A 22,636-nucleotide genomic window follows, 5' to 3' on the forward strand; every position below is an offset into this window, starting at 1 on the left:
CATTAACCGTAAAATATGCCACGGTTTTCCGCAGCCTGGACCAAAGGAAATCACTGTGAATGTTGCTTATTCAATTGATGTCTGATTGCTAAATGGAAAGAGTCTATCATGATGGAATCACGTAGCGGGATGCTATCACATTTTATCCCAGCCATAAATAGCTTGTTCTACATTCAAATGTCACCGCGACTGCCTGACACATCGGTGTATTTACTGCCCAGATTATTTATAGTGTTTCCTTCTGGTCAGCCGGCTAGGGAAATTAATTTATGCCATAAAGTGTTTGTATGCAGAAAGCGTTTAAAAACACCACAATAATAACCAGTTCATGGTACTTCTGACCTTCCGACATTTTTGGAAATTGCTTGAAGGGTAACCGTTGTTTCAAAACAAACAAACAAAAAGCGCATCAATAGTTTTATAAGTGGCTGTCAATGTGCCGCTCTTCTCGGAGACTGAAGACTGGCATATAGAAAGTCAAAAGTCATTTTACTGAACGTTTTGTGTGTATAGAGCGTTCGTTGACCTGTGTAAATGGGCCAATAAATGGCCGTCGATCAGCTTGCATATAGTGATCGTTTAAAGGGAAACTATCAGCATGTCATTTTGATGCAATCACTGTTTTCTCAGGTGTGTTCTAGCAGTGCTCTGAATGCCGAGCCCTATAGTGACAATCTCCTGCTGCTGAGACACTAAGTTTATTGATACAGCAACACTTGGCCCAGTAAGCGACATATCTCTGTATTCAGGCTTTCTACCCCTACATTATATTGCTCTCAGATTACCTAGCAAAAACCTGCTGACAGATTCCCTTTAAGGGTATGTGCACACGTTGCAGATTTTGCAAGCAGATCCGCAGGCATTGTACAGTACAGTGCTAATCAATGGGATCTCAAAACCGCAGTGCACATGCTGCGGATTTTTCCACACGGATTTGCTGCGGTTTTAAATCCGCAGCATGTCAATTTACCTGCGGTTTTACCTGCAAATCTGCGCGGAAAAATCCGCAGATGAATCTGCACTGTGTGCACTCACCCTTACAGCCACACGCAACTTTTCTAAATGAACCGTTAACTGAGCACTTTGGACTTTTTGTTTCAGAGATTGGTGGAGTTCTCAGGGCCATCAGTGAACAGGCTAGCTCAGTGATCCAAAAAAGTATAAAAAGTGTTGAATTCTGAAACTTTCTGGACCATTAAACAAAATATTTCAAGTTTAGGTTTGTCAAGTGTAAAGGTTAGACATTTTGCAGCTAAAAAAAAACCACACTATCTATATCCTGAGTTGATCACTATTAAGTTACAATGGCCCAAAATTTCGGTATAATTATTAATGATAGACTTAATTATAGCACACAGTGCCAGTCTGCTGCTTTGAAAGCTAGCAAGATCTCCTGGTATTTACATGGCTTTATTATTTTATCCCTTTGTAAAGTACTTATGTGACTCATTAAAATATCAGATAGCTGGAGAAAGTTCATGAAAGGGCAACCAAATTAATAGGAGTCATGGAAAATCTCAGTTATTAAGAAAGGTTGTATGTTTTAACATTAGAGAAGAGAAGGTTTCGGGGTGAAAAGATCATACGTTTTAATATTAAGAGAAATATTCTTCTTCTTTTTTAATTTATGAGCCACTTGTTCGCCTCCTCTTGAATTCTGAACTCATCATTCACTCATAAATAAAGATAAAACCTAAGTTGCTGAAGACAAGTTTATGGAGAGGCGGAAGTAAAGGAGTAGGAAAGAAGAGAGAGTGTGCTAGAGGCAAACACACACATACACACACATGGTTCTGCTTTCTAGTAACTGTTTTATCTCACCCCAGTGTTGGATTCACAGATACACTGCTCAGTACCGCTGTAAAATGTCCTCCATGCTGATGCTTATGAAATTGTGCTATAGAGACATAAAAGAGCAGGAATATCTCATGTTTCTGTATACTGGGTGTATGGGTGACTCATAGCAGCTAATATCTCTATCCACCAGCTCAAGGGCAACACAACATTGCCTATAGAGCCTGCAGAGTAGAAAACTAGTGAAAAATGCAGAGTACAAATCCTAAAATTGCTATAAATGGTATCATTAATCATGTGCACACACACAACAGCTTATTCTTATGTGTCACTGCAAATCAAGCAAGTGAGTGACCTCCACGCCGGTTCAGCAGTGTGTCATTCAGAATCTCTCAATGTAATGGAATGGAAGAATATGAGAATACATAAAATGTTATCAGAAGAATTTTTTTTTGTTATTTTTCTTTAATTGTCACCTGATATGACAAATATCCTTTTTTCATATTTTCAAAACTGCTTTCTGCAACTTTTTCCTTTGATGTAGGAATATGAGTCTTTGTGTGTTGAAGGACAAGTTCCATTTTAAATATCAAATTTGGTGTACGTATAATGAATTGAAAATCTTCATTTTCGGGGGTATTATTTATGCGGCGTTCACCTTGGAGAACAAAGGACAAGTTAGTTTTATTCTGCAGGTCAGTTTGATTACAACAATATCAAATTTATATGGTTTGTCTTTTTTTTTTCAATTTTTCAATTTTTTGAATTTTGCACAAATACCCTTTTTTCTGACACAATTTTTGAGACATAATTTTTTATTTTTCCGTTGAGGGCTTGTTATTGAGAGGTGGGAAACACAATAAATAGCAATTCTGGCCTTGATTTTTATGTTTAGATATATTTAAATAGCAACCTTAGGGGTCCTCATCGGGCCCCTGCCTGCGATGACAATCTATCGGCACTCTCTGATCACATTACAATAGGTTCTTGGACAGGCAAAAGGAGTCTTCTCACCATCTGTTTAGATACAACACATGCTATTGGCCCCTTTCTCTTTTTCTCCCCTTTTTTAGCTGTTTTGAATATGATCTTCGGTCTTACCCATTAATTGCTGCTTATTATCATCGTTACAACGCTATTTAGCGTACCGGTGATGCTGCTACTACATCTAACTCTCTTTAGGTGACGTGGAGTCGCACTACAAATCACCGCCGTGTGCTCTGGAATATGGGATGTTTGCCATCATAACGATGTTTACTCCGCAACGTCATCGACGGAAGTGATGCACCCGGTGTCATACGCATACATCGGATGTTGATCCTGCTGTGATGACAACATGAATACGTAGCCCCGGAAGTGACGTGTCCGGGGTCATGTGCTATCACCAGATGTGTATCCTGATACGATGACAACAGGATCACGTAATCACCGGAAGTTACCCTTCTGACCGGCTTGCACAATTGTAGTTTCTAGGACAACGGCGGTAACTTTCCAGCATGTTTCTAAGTGATTGTTTTTAACATCTCCCGCCATTTTGCTGCAACCTCATTGTTATGACAATGGCAGCAATTGTTTTGCTAGTCCTGAATGGGAGAGGAATTATTAAAGGGTCTTGGATGATTGGTTCCTTCTTGCATAAATATCCTGTCAGGTCAGTACCCAACCACCCCTGGATGAAGCATTTCATAGCGAAACGCACGTCGGGTGTGGTGGGTCCCCCGGGCTGTATTCTCTAGGTAATTATACCACTGTATGCCTATGTATATCTAATTAGGCTTTTGCTGTTTGTTACCATGACTGACATTATTACTTGTGCTATTGGATCTTGATAGTTAATTACACTTATTTTGTGTGACTGAGAGCACATCTTTTGCACATTATTACTTTATAGCAATTTTGCTTTTATATAACGTGGATTTCTTTAGAATTTAATGTATGTGCTCTCATTTGGACTCTGCAAAAATCTTTCTGTCAGTACAATTTGAAATGATAATATATAATTAATGAACTAATTGCACTATATATTTGATTCTATATGTGAATAATAGTATAAAACCACTATATTCCTAGGTATACTCGTATATATGTTTTAGTGTATATGAGGTTAATAATCAAGGATATATCCACCATCTTTTTTTCTGTACTTGTGGCAACTACCCCATGTTTTTATCAATATTATTGTTGTTTTTTCAATAAAGATTATGATTGTTATTCGGGATATGGCCATGTGTAAAGCTTTTCTTTTGGTTCACATTATCGAAGGGGTTAATCTTCTTGGATAGGAGAGATCACTGGTCCTGTGTCTATCAGCTGTGCTCCTGCCACTGTTCTTGTGGGTACACAGGAAGAAAGCTGAAGAAACCTTTTTTTTATTTATAACAAGTAGTTTCTTCAAATCAAATTGACACTTTTACTGACTACTGCAGTCTCGGAAATATTCACCCCTTCATGACAGGCATCTTTAGTTTTTAGGCTGGTTTCACATTTGCGGACGGAGGGCTGCGGACTTCCTCCGTGAAACCCCGCCCCCTGCCGTACCTCCTCCGGTCAGCTCCGCCTATTTCTGCATGCTGCTTCATGCGGCCTGCGTACCCTATCTTTAACATTGGGTACGCAGGCCGTGCCGCAGTATGAGGATTCCGCCGCATGAGTCGTTTTGATGGTGTGGCGACCTGCGTAGAATGCATCATGTTGGAATTTTATGCGGGCGCCGCATCGTCAAAACGACGCATGTGGCGGAATCCGCATACTGCGGCACGGCCTGCGTACCCAATGTTAAAGATAGGGTACGCAGGCCGCATGCAGAAATAGGCAGAGCAAACCAGAGGAGGCACGGCAGGGGGTGGGGCTTCATGGAGGAAGTCCGCAGCCCTCCGTCCGCAAATGTGAAACTAGCCTTAGTAATGCACTTTTTGGCTGTTATAACCTGCTGCAGATGTGATGCATAGCCAGACACCAGCTTCTTTTACCATTCCTGAGTAATCTTAGCCCCTTCCTCATTGAAAATGGCATCCAATTATTGTAACTAATACACTTAACTTTTCTATCTCTTGAAAACCTAAGAGGAGAGACCATTTCTATGCATAAACAAGGAAAAAGATAGATAAAAAGTTAGAAAAGACACAGAATATTCCCAGAGATAAAGTTGGACTCAGAGTTCAAATTTAAAAGGGTTGTCCGGCCTTAGGGTTGAAGTCACTTACTTTTCTCTGGTGCCCTTGCCAGGATGGGCAGTCATGTGACCGCAAGTATGTGATTTTAATATTTTCTGCCATATGCCAACTACACTTGTCAGGCCGCACATGTCTAGTCAACACATCACCAAATGTATGCAAATCGCATACTCGAGGTCACGCACCTGACGCTGGCACCAGTAGTAATTGAAAGGGGCATTTTGTGATTAATTTGGAGAAACCACTTTTATATTAGTTGTGCTAAGCTGTTTAAACTATTCTTGATTGGTCTATTGCAAGAAAGGTTGTCAATTGTGCTAAAAAATCCAATGTGTAATGATGGAGGTGGGGTGAATAATTTAGATTATACATAATATACATCACTCAGTTCTTAGAGGTTAATGTAGAATGTTGATCAGCGAGTTGTCAGAATGATTAGTATTAATGTGTGTAGTGTTTCCTTACCTCTAAATTGACTTGGACTTTAAAGAGTTAATCCCAAAATCATAATCTTGTCTCAGTTTTTTTGTACATATGTACGTTAATTAATCATGTCTGTCCATACAAAATCATTTTTTTTCTAAACTGCACTGATTTCTAGATATTATGCCCTTACTGATGATCCCACCAGGCTCTCGTTACACTCCGTTGACACTGAATCTGTCTTTCACTAGCTCTAATGCAGTCAGCCGAGCATGCCCAGATGCACCTAATGACCTTGTCTAATAAAACATCTGACAGCTGGGTTGTAACACTGCTCAACCTTGTTTGGCTCTGAAGATCCACAGACACCAACTTTGTACCTAATGACCCTGTCTAATTCATTAAAAACAGATGCACCTATGATCCTATCTAATTAAACATTGACACTTTCATGGCATCACCATTGCCCTCACAGCCGGGTTGTAGCACACCTCAGCTATTGTATTGATCAGCTTTGCAATGACTGCAGTGGGAGAGCAAATTCATGCTCTGATGAGATCCCTGAACCAACAACGAAATGTGGAGTTTGTAAAAAGTAATATTGGTAAAACGGCAAGTCACAATCACTAACTTCAAACATTTCAGTCGTCACCTCAGCCATATAAATAAAAGATTCTCATGTTGAGCTCTGTCTCTATCAGTAAGGAGAGCAGAGGAAGGGGCCAGCAGCACCGAGGAGAAGCAGGGCGCTGGTGGGAAATGTAGTTTTAGTAGATAAGTATAAGACTGGCCTTGCTATGTTATAAGCTGGATGAATAGAGTGGAAGAAGGAGATGAAAAAAGACACAAAAAAAAACTATATTAGTCTTGCACTATATATTAAAGGGAATCTGTCACCTCATTTTTCGCATATAAGATGCGGCCTCTGCCATCAGGGGCTTATCTAGATAAGCCCCCGATGTAACCTGTAAGAGAATAAAAATGAGTTATATTATACTCACCCAGGGGCGGTCCGGGTCCTGTCCGTTGGGTGTCGCTTGCCGGTCCGACGCCTCCCATCTTCTAGCGATGACGTCCTCTTCTTTGCTTCCCGTCGCGGCTCCAGCGCACAGCTCTGTCCTGTTGAGGGCAGAGCAGAGTACTGTAGTGCACAGGCGCTGGGCCTCTCTGACCTTTCCCGTAGCCTGCGTACTGCAGTACTCTGCTCTGCCCTCAACAGGGCAGAGCAGTGCGTCGGAGCCACAACGGGAAGCAAAGAAGAGGACATCATCGCTAGAAGATGGGAGGTGCCGTACCGGACCGCGACACCCATCGGACCGGACCGCCCCCGGTGAGTATAATCTAACTCGTTTTTCTTCTCTTTCAGGTTACATCGGGGGCTTATCTACAGCATTACAGAATGCTGTAGATAAGCCCCTGATGGCGTTGGCTCCATCTTATATACGAAAAAATAGGTGACAGATTCCCTTTAATGATAGCCATGTATATACTGTGCTTCGTAGAAAAAAAAATTACCATTGGGGGTATAACTCTTTAAAGTAAAAAAAAAGGGTTAATGTTTACAACCCTTGTCTAGATGCATTAATAACATCATGTCTGACATAATTGCTTGTTAGAAAGTTCATTTAAAAGAAAAATATTTTGGTGGTTAGAAATGCCCCATTCATCTGGCAGCCTGGCTTTATCCTTTGGTCTCTGCTTATAAGAGGGCAGAGATAATTAGACAGGCTGCAAACAGTTTCTCCATGTTGGCATCTTTGCGTTTTCCATTTGTGACCCCGTTGTTATTAAATCCTATTATTTTACCATGTAAATTACATTTACAGCTCAGCTCTGCTTTCATTTAATGCTGTAGGAAAACTGCAAGCTGTACCCTATATACCCTGTGTCCAAGCCAACGATGTCGTTAGGTACGTTTGTCTCTCCCTTCCACATAACACTTCCTTTAATTGTTGAATCCATGACCTTTTAATTCCCGTAGTTTATGAAACAGGAAAAGTGACCTTCTGCTCTTTTCCTCCAGGCTATAGATTATAATTAAGATGCTGGAAAAGCAGCACACCGTGCTGCTATGTTTACAAAAGCATTTGACTTGACTTCCATGAAAATATTACTAGATAGTGCAAATTTTACATTTTTAACCAAATGTCAATGTCAAACCTTAGACATGTCTTAGTAAGAGGTCCCCATAGGCATATCATTGCTGAATTGTAAAATTATATTGACAAATTTTTCATAGTGCTTGTATGAAAATCTCTCCAGAATGAATCAGTGATAATTTTCTATTCAGTGTGCTGTCTCTGCCATCGCTTTCAGTGTCTATATTTTTCTGCAGTGCTGATGTCTTATTGACAGCGCTGCAGCCAGTCAGTGACCCCATGGGTCCTGCTCGAGGTGAGTCACTGAGATCACCGATTGGCTGCAGTATGGTTCACCTAGTGACAGTGCTGCAGACATTATCAGACACCAAGAACAGAGATGGAGACTCAGCGCTGGCTGGACCTTAGGAGGGTGAATAAAGAGCAGGGTTTTTTTTGTTTTTTAAATAAACGGGACAGGGGATTTCCAAAACTGGAAAATGCCAAGAGGTTTACTGTGATTTTAATACTGATGAACTATTTCATAGATAAAAATTAAAATTGATAAGACATCTCCAAAGAGGGGACATATCACCCTGACATTGAACATATGGGCTTCATGATAGCTGGGGAAGAGAGAAACTAATTGTAACTGGAGAATTGAGAGAGAGCTGACACTTCAACCTCGATTGAAGTAGGGGAATCGTGCAGTGAACAAGTAATGACAAATGGAGATTTGCGCTGAGTAAAAAGGTACAAAGACTGAGATTCATTTACACAGAGGCAGGGAAGTACACTTCCGAGGAATAAGCTTCCTCTGATCAAAGCTCAGCTCCCAGACCTTTTTGGAGCCAGTGGTTAGTGATGAATGTTGGGGTTTGCATCGATCTGATATTTATTGCAGATATACTTTTGATGTCGTAGCGAAGGGACAAAAATATCGCATTCACTCACATCACTATAAGGCAGGAAAACTTAATATTGGCCTGATGGATGGTGCTTTTCATGCCATATTTTATATCTATAGACAGGTAAAATCATGCTAAGACACATAACGACAGTATCTATCACCTGGGACGTCCAGGGGCAAAGTATTCTGTAAATTGTGGATCTCAAAAATTCTAAATGACCTAGCACATCCCACATCTAGCCCCCATATGAGCTCACCAAGGATAGGTACATGAACATAACCTTGATCCAATGTAAAGCAGAATTTGAGTTTGGTCATTTGTCAATTCTGGAAGGTACAGCTTGCTGTGATTCTGTCTGTTTTCCTAAGGAGTGACACAAGTTTAGTAATTTTATTTTGTTATCCCTTTTATTATATGTAATTGTATATACCGTATTGTTTTGTTCTCATTTTGTATCATCTTTGTATTTTTTTTATAAACACTGCCTACCTTTCTGTATTAAATATAGAACATTTAATAGTTCTGTTCCTCTTACTCTGTAAACCACACCCCTTAAGCCAAACACTACCTGTAATGAGTGTCTAATTGACCTGTATAAATGATTGATGGTGGCAGCTAGTGGTTCTTTTTGCTATTGTGGAGTTGGCAGGACTGTATGGGGAGTATATACATATATTCCATGCTTTGGAATCAGAGGTGTATATACCATGCGCTCACTGTGGGTACCCCAATATCCGGCTTAGTAGTGGAAGTAGCCACGGCCTCGTCCATCACTCATTACTCAATTACGTAATTGTCTTGACGACTGGAGCTAGCGGAGTTGCATCTCCCTGACAAACTGGTGACAGCGGTGGGATTTGCGTGACCTCCCGGCTGTTATCCTTGACAACTGGAAGCAGTGGTGCGATCTGCGAAATCCCCCCTGCTGCGTCTCCTTGGCAACCTAACTTTAGGATATGTCATTAATATCAAAATGGTGGAAGTTTGAGTCCCATCACCTCGATGATCCCAATGACCATAGGGTCTGTGGCGTAACAGAGCAGGCACAGATCCATACATCGTGCAGTGGCTGTGAACGGTATTGCAAGTTCTCACCCATACAAGGGAATGCGAGTGATTTTGAAGGCCCAGATAACCCCTTTAAGGAATAAGTGACTAATGATGCTGATTTTGATTTGTGGCAGTGAGACATTGGAACGGTTTGTGTGTCAGTGCCATTGGTACATGTACATCTATGTCCATATACTGTTTGTTTCTCAACTCAATGTATATTGATAAAGTTTGTGCTTCTAATTTTGCAGGATCAATGGTTTTGGAGAGTTAGAAAAAATAAAGTAATGGATGGATATCCTATGCAGATAAGTGTCTTCTGGAGGGGACTGCCACCGAGTATTGATGCCGTCTATGAAAATAGTGAGGGGAACTTTGTCTTCTTTAAAGGTGAGACACACTTCATTTATCACCATCTTAATTGGGGAACAGTGCAAAGAAAATTAAATAATAATGTTACACTTAAGGGAATCAGTCAGCAGGTTTTTGCTATGTAATCTGAGATCAGCATGATTTATGGGCTGAGACCCTGATTCCATTGATGTGTCACTTACTGAGCTGAGTTTTTCTGTTTCAATAAAATCAGTGTTTTATCAGCAGGAGATTATCATTAGAGGACTAGGTGTCTCATTCCTCCCAGTCCAGCCACACCCTCACCGCTGATTGGCTACTTGTCAATATACAGTGTGCACAGGAAGCTGTCAATCAATGGTGTAAGCGGGGTTTTACAGGTCTCTGCATTCTAGCATTAGAGATCAGCCAACATCACAGTGGTTGCGTCCCTACAGCTCGACAATATGGTCCATTTTGGTAATATAAACTGGGCTACCCAATGAATTTTTAACATCCACAGAATCCACTTTGAGTCAATCATCCCCCTACATCAAGATGGCACTACATCTACATTATCATCCACATGGCGGGTGTGACGACTCCTGGAGTGGACCCCCTGGGTTGTGGCACCAACCCACCCAGGGCGAGCTGGCCTAGTGAGGACCACCCCCTATACAGGGAGTGTTGGTGGCAGGCCCCAGGGGATAAGGTACCACGACTGCTGGAACCAGGTGGCCGGCTCACAGGAGACACGAGTGAGTGTGTCTAACAAGATGCACAGGGAAGGTGCAGAGTATAAAAGTGTGCAAAGCGTGGACACGGGCACGCAGGGTTTAGGACAGTACAGGGTGAGTGTAAGGAAGCATGGAGGGTACAGAACAATTCAAAGCATGTGCACGGGAGTGCGCTAGATACTGGATAGTGCAAGGCGAGTACACGGGAGCACGTATGGCGCGCACAGACAAGCACGCCCGGGTGCGAGCAAAGCAGGACGCGTGCACAGGAGCACGCCTGAGTACTGGGTTAGACAGAGCGTGCGCTGGGAAGCACTCCTGAGTGCAGGGTTAGACAGAGAGTGCGCAGAGAAGCACACCTGAGTGCAAGGCTAGGTAGAAGGTGTGCTAAGAAGCACGACAGGGCACAGAGCAGAATGTGTGCCAAGAGGCACAACAGTACACAGTGCAGGAGCAGAGTGTGTGCTGGGAAGCGCGGCAGAGCACAGAGCAGAGTGTAGGTACAGAGCATGTACTAGGAAGCACGGCAGGGCAGAGTACAGGAACGGAGCATGAAGCATAGTACAGGAACAGAGCACAAGGCAGAGGACCCGAGTACAGCATGTAGCCAGGCAAGAACCAAGCAGACCAAGCCAGGAAGCACAATAATCGGGCACCTCCAGTAGGAAGAGGTAGCCTGATATAGGGCATGAGCGCTGGGACTTCCGGGTCAGGTCCTCCAGGACCATAAAGACGGCGAGGCTGCAGACAGAGCAAAGAAGGGAGCGCAGGCGCGCTAGCAACACAGCGCAGCCATGGAATCAAGTGCGGGAGGTGCGCGTGCGCACCTGATGGAATCCCCGGAGCGGCCACGGCATCAGAAGTGGTGACGTCAGGCGAGAAGTCCCGGCACCGTGTGAGCGCGGCGTAACAGCGGGAAGGTTAGAGGGGTATTCCCATTTTGTACATTTATGGAATATCCCGATGATAAATGTATAATATTTTTGAGTCCCACAAATGGGAAGAAGAAACAATGTGACTAGTGATTGGCTGCAGTGCTCACCTGACACCCTGCCATATAAAGAAGCCTGGACTCTGGTGGGGGTGGTGGGGTGTAGAGTGCGAATGCGCATATATTTTTTCCATATATTTTCTTCATATGCTGCATTTATATCTATGCTAATAATTCATTGGCCGGATACGAGCTCCGATTGGACTCCACTTTGTTTCTTTACTACTTACGGGTTATTTCTAACCCGAAATGCGTAAGCCTATTTATCCTAAACTTTCTTAAATTTTCTTATGCTTTCATCATGTTTTTATTGCACACTGTAAAATATATGTTTTAATTTTATTTTTTTTCTGGTGCTGGAGTTTCCGTTCTCCAGTGGATTTTCTTTAAGTTTTGACCTATTTCCTATACTCCCTGAACCACCCCGACAAGGTCGATACCTAAGTGCTTCATATTTTTTCACCATTGATACCTTTGGAGGGATCCGCATATAATTTTAAATTCTTTTTCTTGAAGAAAGCGCATCACCAGCCAGATAGATAAGTATCAATTTAATTTTTTTTTTGAATTTTTAACCACCCTGGATCCAACTAATGTGTGTTAAGATAGTTATCAAACCCTTTAACATAAGGCCATAAAAAGACATTTTTCAGTACAGGTACAGATACCTTTTTTTTTTACCTTTACTCTTGACTTGACATATCGGAAAATGAGTGGCATGAAATGTGTCAGGAGAAGTTTACACCAAGTGTGTCTCAAGTCATAGAATTTTTGGAGAGGACTGATGGTAATAAATAGGTCACCCTAATATTGTTATGGATGAGAGAACGCCCTTGGATTCAGAATGGGAACAGTGAGGTTTATGTCACCTTAGCTGCAGCCAAGACGGGGGAAACCAGTAAAGCAGATTGCCCTATTTATTAGATCCAGTCACTTGTGAAATAAAAATAACATTTTCCTGTTCGTCTCAGCTTTCCAAATCACATATTGCTGTACTTGGCAAGTGCGGACACCATTTGTAGGAGCAAACTCCAGGCAGGCACATTGTAGAATCAGAGCAGTGTTCTCGCTGCCATTAACATAAGGGATGCTTAGTGCTCAAAGCTTTTTTATAGGAAAGTCCAAAAAGCAAAGCTTATTAATTTTATCGTAAATTCAGCAAGTTTCTCATATATTTTTGTTGCTTTTTCTCAGTATTTTCAGGACCTCGGCTTATTCTAAGTGCTGCAAGCTGGGCCTAATTATGTCTAGGTCACATACTTGCAGGGCTTTAGGACCGGTCACTAAAATATGCTTCCTTGTTAAGGGCGACATATTATATTAGCAGGTCTACTATACTATCAGGCCAAGCGGCATAACCTACTGAACTGCTTGATTAAGAGCCGTTAAAGGCGTCCTAGGGGCATGTAATATTAATGACCCATACCAACCTATCCGCTTAATACCCAGCATCCCAAATGATCAGCTGCAAACGGATGCAAACGCATTTGGCTTTGAATGCAACCATTGCACCATACAATGTGAAGTCGCTGCTGCTGCCAGGAAATGGAGATTAGAGTTCAGCGAATATCTTCGGTTCTCCGCTTATTCGGCAATAAGCTACAGCAGGAACCTTGCTTCCCAGATAGCGCTGTCTGAACAGCTGTATCGCCGCCGCAGCTGCATGTGTCGCGGCTGTGTCATAGTCACAGCACATGCATGGACAGCCCAACACAGAGGCTCTCCATGAATGTGCTGTGACCGTGACACATGGAGCTGTGGTGGCGATCAGCTGATCAGCCAGAACCGAAGATATTCTCTCAACTCTACTGGAGATCAGCTCCTATTCCCTTGACTAGGATCGGCTCTGCAGTACCCGGCAGTGGCTGCTACATATTGAGCAGAGCTGTGCAGTGCAGCTCTGTTAAGTCTCTACATCTGGTAGTCACCAGAGCTGATCGGTAGCACTTCTAATAATTTTATATTAGTGACCTATCACAATGATAGATGATTGATATCATATGCCCCGAGGACCCCTTCAAAAAAGAATGCAGATGAGTTAGAGATCAATATAGTCTGCAAATAAATATAGCAAAGTTTATTTAAAAAATGTACAGAACAGAGGTAGGTATAAACCTCAAAATACAAAGTAATGAAAGAGTTGATAGTTGGACACAGGTATAAAGAACATACTGTCCACAAAATAGTCTTTAGTGGGTGGGAAGAAAAATGGATAACCAAAAATTGTATAAAGTCCCAGTGCTCATAAAACCTGTAGCATCTTACTACATGCAGCTACTTAGATAAACCTCCAATACCCATTTTTTTATAATGTCATGATTGAAGAGAATATCATGTTAATGGCAAAAGGGCTCAGTTATAACTAAAGGTGTCAAAAGTGAATGGTGTCAATCAAAAGTACTACTCGTGCCGCAAAAAAAAAAAGTCCTCATACTCCTGTTGACAGAAGAAGAAAAAAATTATGGCTCTGGAAAGAAGAGGAGGAAAAAACTAAATTGTAAAAATGGAAATTGTCCCCATTGTGAAGGGGTTAGCTATCTTCTTTGAACTTCAGTTCCTTACCATTTTTATGCTCTCAAGAACATTTATGTTTATATAATATTTTCAAATATCGAACCCTATTCATTGGACTTTTAAATGAACCACCCTTAGCCCCAAAGGTCTTCATGTGACTATTGAGTGCACACGTTGATTTTTAGATTAATGCTTCATTGGCTTATTATAATTTGTGTCAGATAGTTCAAACACTGAATATAGGTGTTAATTGCAGATTAGCAAACACTAAAATTCTCGGATTCTCGTTACTCGAACCGGGCAATTCCTAATGGGAAGAGTATAATGGGAGTCAACGGGATATCCAGACACTGACACTCGCTTTGCATTGGGGCTGGCTGTCAGTCAGGGCCGGGGGTGCGGTCACAGCCACCGCTTTGTATATTCAGAGCGATCACTGAACCGACGCCGCCCCGTAACTGAAAACGAAACACAGCGGGGGGGGGGGGGGGGGAACAAAGATAATATTCTCCCCGCCGCCTTCAGCTAAGTGCGGGCGCCGGGCAAATGAATAACGCTATTAATCTGCAGATTAACCCCAGGTGCAGGTTAATACCGTTTTTTCTGGTGACAGGTTCCCTTTAAATAGGGTCACTTTATTGACCAAAATATCTACAGTATTTATGTATTCAGTTTATTTAAACACACTCCTCAGTATTGAACTTGCAACACCAAGAAGGAAAAGTCATAGAATTGAGGAAATCACAGGATAGAAAGACATGTTACTGATCTGCAAATGGTGAAATATGGAAGTTAAATCTTCAAACCATATTTATTCAGTATTGAACATGAGCACCATGTGCACAAATCCCAGCACTTACAGCCTTGTCATTTATCCATTGAAGTTATTAATGGCATCTCTGGACTTGTCTACTATCGAGCACATTTGGGACTTCATTGGTTGGCAGTTGCAAAAGGATCTGCCAGCAGCGGATCTTGATGATTTGCCCATGTTCATTCAGCATGGCAGAACCTTTCTCAGACAACCATTAATAACCTCATTGATAGCAGCCAAGACGAATAAGTGCGAGGAGTTGTCGCATGGCTCTCATACCTCATGCTGAATAAATCGAGAATTTCGGAAAATTTTGTTTCCATTTTTTCATCAATTGAATATGATTAACAGATCTGTCCGTCCTGTGATTTCTATAACTACACGTCTTTTCTTTCTTGGTGTTTCAGTGTTGAGAAGTGTACGTAGGCCAATGCCAAATGACTTTGTGATTCATTCCATTTCATGGTATTCATGCTTACGTACATTTGGCACAGAAAACTAATTAGGAAAATTCCAACAATAAATATGTTTTTCCTGTTTGTGTGTTTTAATGGCCAGTGCAGCACGTCTCAGCGTCATCTCGGCTTCCCAAAGCATCAACTTACACCTCCGTTCTTTCATCTAGTCAATGCCAGAAGCAAATGTGTATCACAAAAACATCAGCCATCATACAATAGACCTCTAATCTAAGGAGAAAATTGAACCGCTAGTGATATCTTTATTCGATAACTGAATTGAGTTAAATTGGAAAATTTCAAGGCTGCAGAGTGTAAGTCTGTTCTTTAGCGCCGTAGCAAAAAGGAAAAGCACTATTAAAGCTGCAATTTAAAACAACTCAGCCATCAGGGCAATTGCCTGAGTTCCATTTTCCCCTCCACTCTCTTGGTAAAGTAGAGTCCAATTGTATAACATGTCATCATGTGGCTTTTCACTTCTAGCACAAAGTGTAATATGTATTGCAATTTGGAGGCTACGTAAAAATAATATTCAGTTTTTAGGGAAACACAAAAGTAAGGTGAACGTACTTTTCACTTTTATGTATACCGCCACCGCCATGCAGCAACCTGACAGTTGTCATACTGTATTTGCTAGGACTCATAGGACTGCAATAATTGGCAATTGGTAAAGAAATGTATTACGTGTTATGAGTGGTGCCAAGTTAAAGGGCCATAAATGGCTAAAGATAAAATATAATATTGGGATAAAAAGGTTGTCATCAAGGTGGAAACATGAACCAAAGTAGAAATATAGCTGGACTCTTCCTTCATCTGGACAAAAAAAATCACTTTCCTGCCCTATCCTTGTATCGAAATACCCTCGCTATAGCATAGTGAATCTTATATGCCTTTTAATGGCACCTGGGTGATCGGAGGTAAAGTTTATCAAGGTGAAATGTGGGGAAGTCTCTGAGCTCAACACTGCAGCAGGAGACTTTCTCACTGTGCGAGCGGTGATCTCACTGAGGTCACTGCAGTTCATTTGCCCAGCTGGGATGGAGCCTCAGTGACAGGCGGTAACCTCGATGACGTCACCGCTAGTCACTGATTCTGAGCTCGTAAAAGCGCCTTCCCCAGTGGTTCTCAGCATCTTGGCATCATCCAGGTTGAAAACTGTTCATCCCCCAGACATGGATTACAGGATGGAACAAAATCACGGACAGGTGAGGGATATGGTTGTTTTTTATTTATTTTTTTATTGCAGGAGCCGTTGGCTTCAATGAAATGGACGTTAGGTGAGTATAATAGCTGTGTTTGTTATTTTTAAATAAATAAGTAAAAGTGGGTTTTGTTTTATTTCAAATAAAATATTTTTTTCTGGCTGTGTGTTTATTTATAATATAACTATAGGATTAGTAATGGAGAGGCGTCTATAAGACGCCTCTCCATTACTAAGCCGTGGGCTTGATGTCACCTGACAATACAAAGGTGACATCAACCAAACAAATATAAACCGCACTTGCCACCTCTACAGGGCAAGTGGGAAGAGCCAGGCAAAGCACCACAATTGGGTCATCTAATAGGTATGTCTTTTCTGGGCAGCTGTGAGTTGCTATTTTTAGGCTGGGGGAGTCAATATCTACGACCGCTTACCAGACTGAGAATACTAGCCCCCAGCTGTCTGCTTTAGCTTGGCTGGTTGTCAAAAATGGGGAGGGCCCCACACTTTTTTTAATTATTTAAAAACCAGCCTTGCTAATGCTGACAGCTGAGGGTTGCAGCCCCCTGCTGTGAGTTTTGCCTGGCTCAAAAATACAAGGGAACTCACACCGATTTTTTTAAAATTATTTATTTACAGCGCAGTCAAAAACAAAAAACACATTTTAAAATGTAAAAGGCAAAGAAACTTATAAAAAAAATAACTGAAGCAGACTATATTGCTTTTGTATATTCTGTTGTGGACACCTGTGTAAAACATGCCAAAAAAACAGCTGAAAAAGCACAGTGTTTGCTGTGTCATAGCCTATATAAAAGCCGAGGCAGGGAATGCAGAGCAAGTATTTTGATTTAAATCTGTTTAGTAAAATGATGTTACAGCTCACAGTTTAGAAGTACAAATAGAAATAAATCGCCAAACTACTCTGAATATACTGTACAGATTTACTCATATATTTGGAGGTTATATTGACACTACTGCGTGTTAAAAAGCTTGAAATGGTTTGAACACAGTCCTAGGGGGCCGCAGAGTGTTATATAAGCCTTTTCAGGGCAATTGGGGTACCTGTGATTCCTGACAAAATTTGTTTGCTGTAAATCAAATTTTTGGGAAAAAAATTCACCAAAGCTGAATTAAAAGGTGAATTAGACTTTTAAAAGATTCAATCACCTCTGACCAGCTGCACATAATATTTTACACGTGTTTTTAATGTCTAGATCTGCATTCACGTTTTTTCATGAAATTTTACTTTACTTGTAGGATTAAATAAACCCTTCAAGGCTTTTGTCACTCTGAGGGCAGGTGCACACGACTGTTTTTCTCTCATCTGAGAAAATTAGGCCAATCATGCTATTCACACTCTGATCAGCGTCTGATCCAATTTTCTCAGAGGTGGAGAGAATCAAAAAAAAGTTTCTCTACAATGTCAGTTCGTGAAAATCAGACCACACTCGAATGTGATATGAGTACATTCCGATTTTTTGCACGGACCCATAGAGATGAATAAGCAAGTGCCATCATCCGATTCTCAAAGGCAAATTGTGCACTCTGCCATTACTGTCATCAGGTTCACAATGGACTCCTGTGTTTTGAATATTCTGAAATGAGTTGATTCCATTTGTCTTTGTGTTTCCATTTTCTAGGTAACAAATATTGGGTGTTTAAAGATACAACATTACAACCTGGTTATCCCCATGACTTGATACATCTAGGACATGGTATTCCACCTTATGGGATAGACACTGCTGTTTGGTGGGAAGATGTCGGGAAGACCTATTTTTTCAAAGGTGACAGGTACGTAATAATGGGAGCGAAGGGAACTTATCTATAAAATAATTACACCAAGCCAAAAAAGTTGGCACATACATAACATGTATTTGTCCTTCGAAAAATAGAGAAAAGCTACAGACTTAAACCAGGATCACCTGAATAAACAAAATCATTTTATTGGATACAAAAATGGACATAACCTGTTAAAAACATTTAAAAAGTCATAAATATGACAATAGACCCTACTGGCCCACAATAGAGCCAAAACAACACATGATGTACACAAATGGTTAATGTTGGCTCATATCTCAAAAGACAATATAGCATACAGGACATTGGATGTAGAAATCAGTGATAATCACACAAGGTAATTACTAGCTATAAGCATAAAACAACTACACTTGTAAAGAGGTAGAACAATACCTAATCATTTGTCACCAACATGCTAATATAAGCTGAAACACAAACAAAGCACAGAATGAAAAATACGCAAAAATACCTTGCAGTAAGACATATAATAGTAGTCAGCAAGTGCTGATAAAAAGATGACAACAATTACAGGGTATTTAGTCAATACGTTTTTTTGCAAAAAAATATATGCCAAGCTGCTCCACCACGTCAAGGTAACCCCTATCGAAGCAGTCCCTATCTAATATATTAAAAACGTATCCACTAAATACCCTGTAATTGTTGTCATCTTTTTATCAGCACTTGCTGACTACTATTATATGTCTTACTGTGCAAGGTATTTTTGCATATTTTTCATTCTGTGCTTTGTTTGTGTTTCTGTCAATGGGTGGCGTGAACATTCAACGACACCATATATCTCAACGCTCAAGGAGGTCATGAAAAATTTGGTTCCTTGCTTCCTGTAGGTCATTCGGTGCGTGTGCGCACTGCGAAGTAATTGATTTATGAGACATCTTATGCGTAAGCTTTGTTTACTCGTTGACATATGAATATATTATGCGAATGTGAAACTATATAGCACTACATATAGTTCTTAGGTTAACATCTATATGATGAACCATTCACTTCTTTTGAGATTTGAAACTATAATTCATAGAGGCTGTACAGTGTGACATTACTTATTTCTATTTGGCTTTTGGTTGCGCCGATATTATTCTTTAAGAAAATGCATCGGTTCATTTGTAGTCATTAGGATGCTGCGCATGTGTCGATCACATTTAGATAGGCACAGTGTTAGGTCATTTACTTTTGTATATTAACATTTAAAGTACAAACTTGCGATCGATGGTCTTTTCAATTATGTTTGGTTCATTATTAGTGCACCAGGATTGTTCTTGATGCACTCATGCTGTGCGATCGTGATCATCGCACTGTTTTTGCTTCTGTTGTGAGGAGGCGGCATGTGACTGCGCAGGCGCGTTGGGTATTTCGTTATGCAAGCAAAGTGATTGTTCTTGATGCACTTATGTTGTGCAATCGCTATCACCACACGGTATAACATGTTTTGTTTTTGTTTTCCCCGTTACCATGGTTACTCCCCTTTTCCTGTGACGCACTTCCGCTTCAGACGCCTGTGTTGTGAGGAGGCGGTATGTGACTGCGCAGGTGCCGACTTTGTTAAGACCTGCGCGTTGGGCATTTCGTTATGCGAGCAATGTGACTGCGCAAGCGCCGACTATACCAAGACCTGCGCTTTCAATACTCTTTAGTACTTCCGGGTTTTACGGAATCTGTTTCTATTCACGTGTGGAGTGTACACACTACTATGGACTCTCTTAGGATTTGCCGCCGCCGCCTCCAAAGGCACGTGTTCGATGAGGTAACGCTGCAGCTGCATTCCATTTTGCTAATTTGTTGAGTATATATATAGGATATGTTTTGGTATAACCACTTGCCCCTGACGAAGCCACCCAGTTGTGGCGAGACGCGTCGGGCATCTCCACAAGCTCCCTCAGCAATAGATATGTTTATATGATTGTATTCATCTTCCATTTGGAGGGACGGGTATCCATTGCATTTGAGTGGTTTTTTGTATGTATGTCATTTGTGACAATAATATTATGCATTTCTGGGAATTTTTCCCTTCCCTCCCTGTGGATTTTTCACATGTTTACACATGGTGATTGAAGTTATTGGGGATTGTTTATGGCTGCATTTCTACAGCTTATATTAGCATGTTGGTGACAAATGATTAGGTATTGTTCTACATCTTTACAAGTGTAGTTGTTTTATGCTTATATTTAGTAATTACCTTGTGTGATTATCACTGATTTCTACATCCATTGTCCTGTATGCTATATTGTCTTTTGAGATATGAGCCAACATTAACCATTTGTGTACATCATGTGTTGTTTTGGGGGAGTTTTCTAGCTCTCTTGTGGGCCAGTAGGGTCTATTGTCATATTTATGACTTTTTAAATGTTTTTAACAGGTTATGTCCATTTTTGTATCCAATAAAATGATTTTGTTTATTCAGGTGATCCTGGTTTAAGTCTGTAGCTTTTCTCTATTTTTCCATGGTTGTTGTTTTACAGACTTCCTGTGTATCCCTTTTTGTGTGGTGCCCTCTAAATTTTCTTTATTAATGTATTTGTCCTTCCTTACCTTCCCCCTTCCTACCAAAGCTTGACCCCATGTATGTTAATGAACCTGAACTTTGCAGAAGCAGACATCAGGGGGCTGATGTTAATAGGCTGGGAAGTTCCATGGATATTGGCCCCATCCCAGCGTAATAAGACCAGCTCACAGCTGTCTGCTGTCCCTTGGCTGGTTATAATATAATAATAATAATAATAATAATAATAATAATAATAATAAATTTTATTTTTATAGCGCCGACATATTCCGCAGCACTTTATATTTCAGAGGGGATTTGTACAGACAATAGACATTACAGCATAACAATAATCACATACAGTAGATTATAACAATTAACAAGAGGAGTGAGGGCCCTGCTCGCAAGCTTACAGTCTATGAGGAAAGAGGTAGACACGAAAGGTGGGTGGTAACAGTTGCTCTGATTGTATGGACCAGCCATAATGTTAAGTGTGTAACAGTACAGACACAGAGGGCTAATGGATGCATAAAGCATGTGGGAACATGATGCTGGGAACCTGGTTATGGTAAAACTTTTGGCTCTGCCACACAGGGATAGGTTAGGTTAATGTGTTGAGGCGATAGGCCAGTCTGAATAAATGCGTTTTCAGGACACGCTTAAAATTGTGGGGATTGGGGACTAATCGTATTGACCTGGGAAGTGCATTCCAAAGAATTGGAGCGGCACGTGTAAAGTCTTGGAGACGGGAGTGGGAGGTTCTGACTATTGAGGATACTAACCTCAGGTCATCAGCAGAACGGAGGGCGCGGGTAGGGTGGTATACTGAAACAAGGGAGGAGATGTAGGGTGGTGGTGAGCCATGGAGGGCTTTGTGGGTGAGGGTAATAAGTTTATACTGAATTCTGGAGTGGATGGGTAGCCAGTGTAATGACTGGCACAAGGTAGAGGCATCGGTGTAACGATTGGTGAGGAATATGATCCTGGCTGCAGCATTCAAGACAGATTGGAGAGGGGAGAGTTTGGTAAGAGGGAGACCGATTAGAAGAGAGTTACAATAGTCGAGACGAGAATGAATAAGAGAAACAGTAAGAGTTTTTGCAGAGTCAAAAGTAAGAAAAGGTCGAATTCTAGAAATGTTTTTGAGGTGCAGATGACAAGAGCGAGCCAGTGATCGAATGTGGGGGGCAAAGGAAAGCTCGGAATCAAGTATGACCCCAAGACAGCGGGCATGTTGCTGGGGAGTAATAGTGGAACCACACACAGAAATAGCAATGTCGGGTATAGGTACATTAGTAGCGGGAGGAAACACCAGGAGTTCAGTCTTTGACAGGTTCAGTTTCAGATATAGTGAGGACATGATATTAGACACAGCATTTAGACAATCGCCAGTGTTTTCTAGAAAGGCTGGCGTGATGTCAGGAGAAGAAGCGTATAATTGGGTGTCATCAGCATAGAGATGGTACTGGAAACCAAATCTACTGATTGTTTGACCAATAGGGGCAGTGTACAAAGAGAAGAGGAGGGGGCCTAGAACCGATCCTTGAGGAACCCCAACAGTAAGGGGAAGGTGAGAGGAGGAGGAACCGGCAAAAGAAACAGTAAAGGAGCGGTCGGAGAGATAGGAGGAGAACCAGGAGAGAACGGTGTCCTTGAGGCCAATGGAATGGAGCATAGTGAGGAGGAGCTGATGATCCACAGTGTCGAATGCTGCAGAGAGATCCAAGAGAATTAGCATGGAGTAATGACCATTTGATTTAGCTGTTAGCAGATGGTTATTAAAAATATGGGAGACCCCACATGGTTTTTTTTAAATTATTTATTTAATTTGCACTGTTCCTCACTCGAGTAGAGTCGCCACTCATGATCCGATG

General features: G+C 41.3%; 1 protein-coding gene across 3 annotated transcripts in view; it reads left to right on the forward strand.

Annotated features, from left to right (window-relative positions):
- The window catches only part of MMP16 (matrix metallopeptidase 16), a 299,876-nt gene that overhangs the window by 260,845 nt on the left and 16,395 nt on the right, over positions 1-22,636 (forward strand). For all 3 annotated transcript variants that reach the window (XM_073550535.1, XM_073550536.1, XM_073550537.1), the window contains 2 exons: positions 9,681-9,819; positions 18,112-18,262. In XM_073550535.1, coding sequence (XP_073406636.1) covers positions 9,681-9,819; positions 18,112-18,262 — 290 coding nt within the window. The remainder of the gene's footprint in view (positions 1-9,680; positions 9,820-18,111; positions 18,263-22,636) is intronic.

The sequence above is a fragment of the Dendrobates tinctorius genome, unplaced genomic scaffold, assembly GCF_039654945.1.
Source record: "Dendrobates tinctorius isolate UK_male_01 unplaced genomic scaffold, ASM3965494v1 ptg000165l, whole genome shotgun sequence".
In the NCBI taxonomy this organism is placed as follows: Eukaryota; Metazoa; Chordata; class Amphibia; order Anura; family Dendrobatidae; genus Dendrobates; species Dendrobates tinctorius.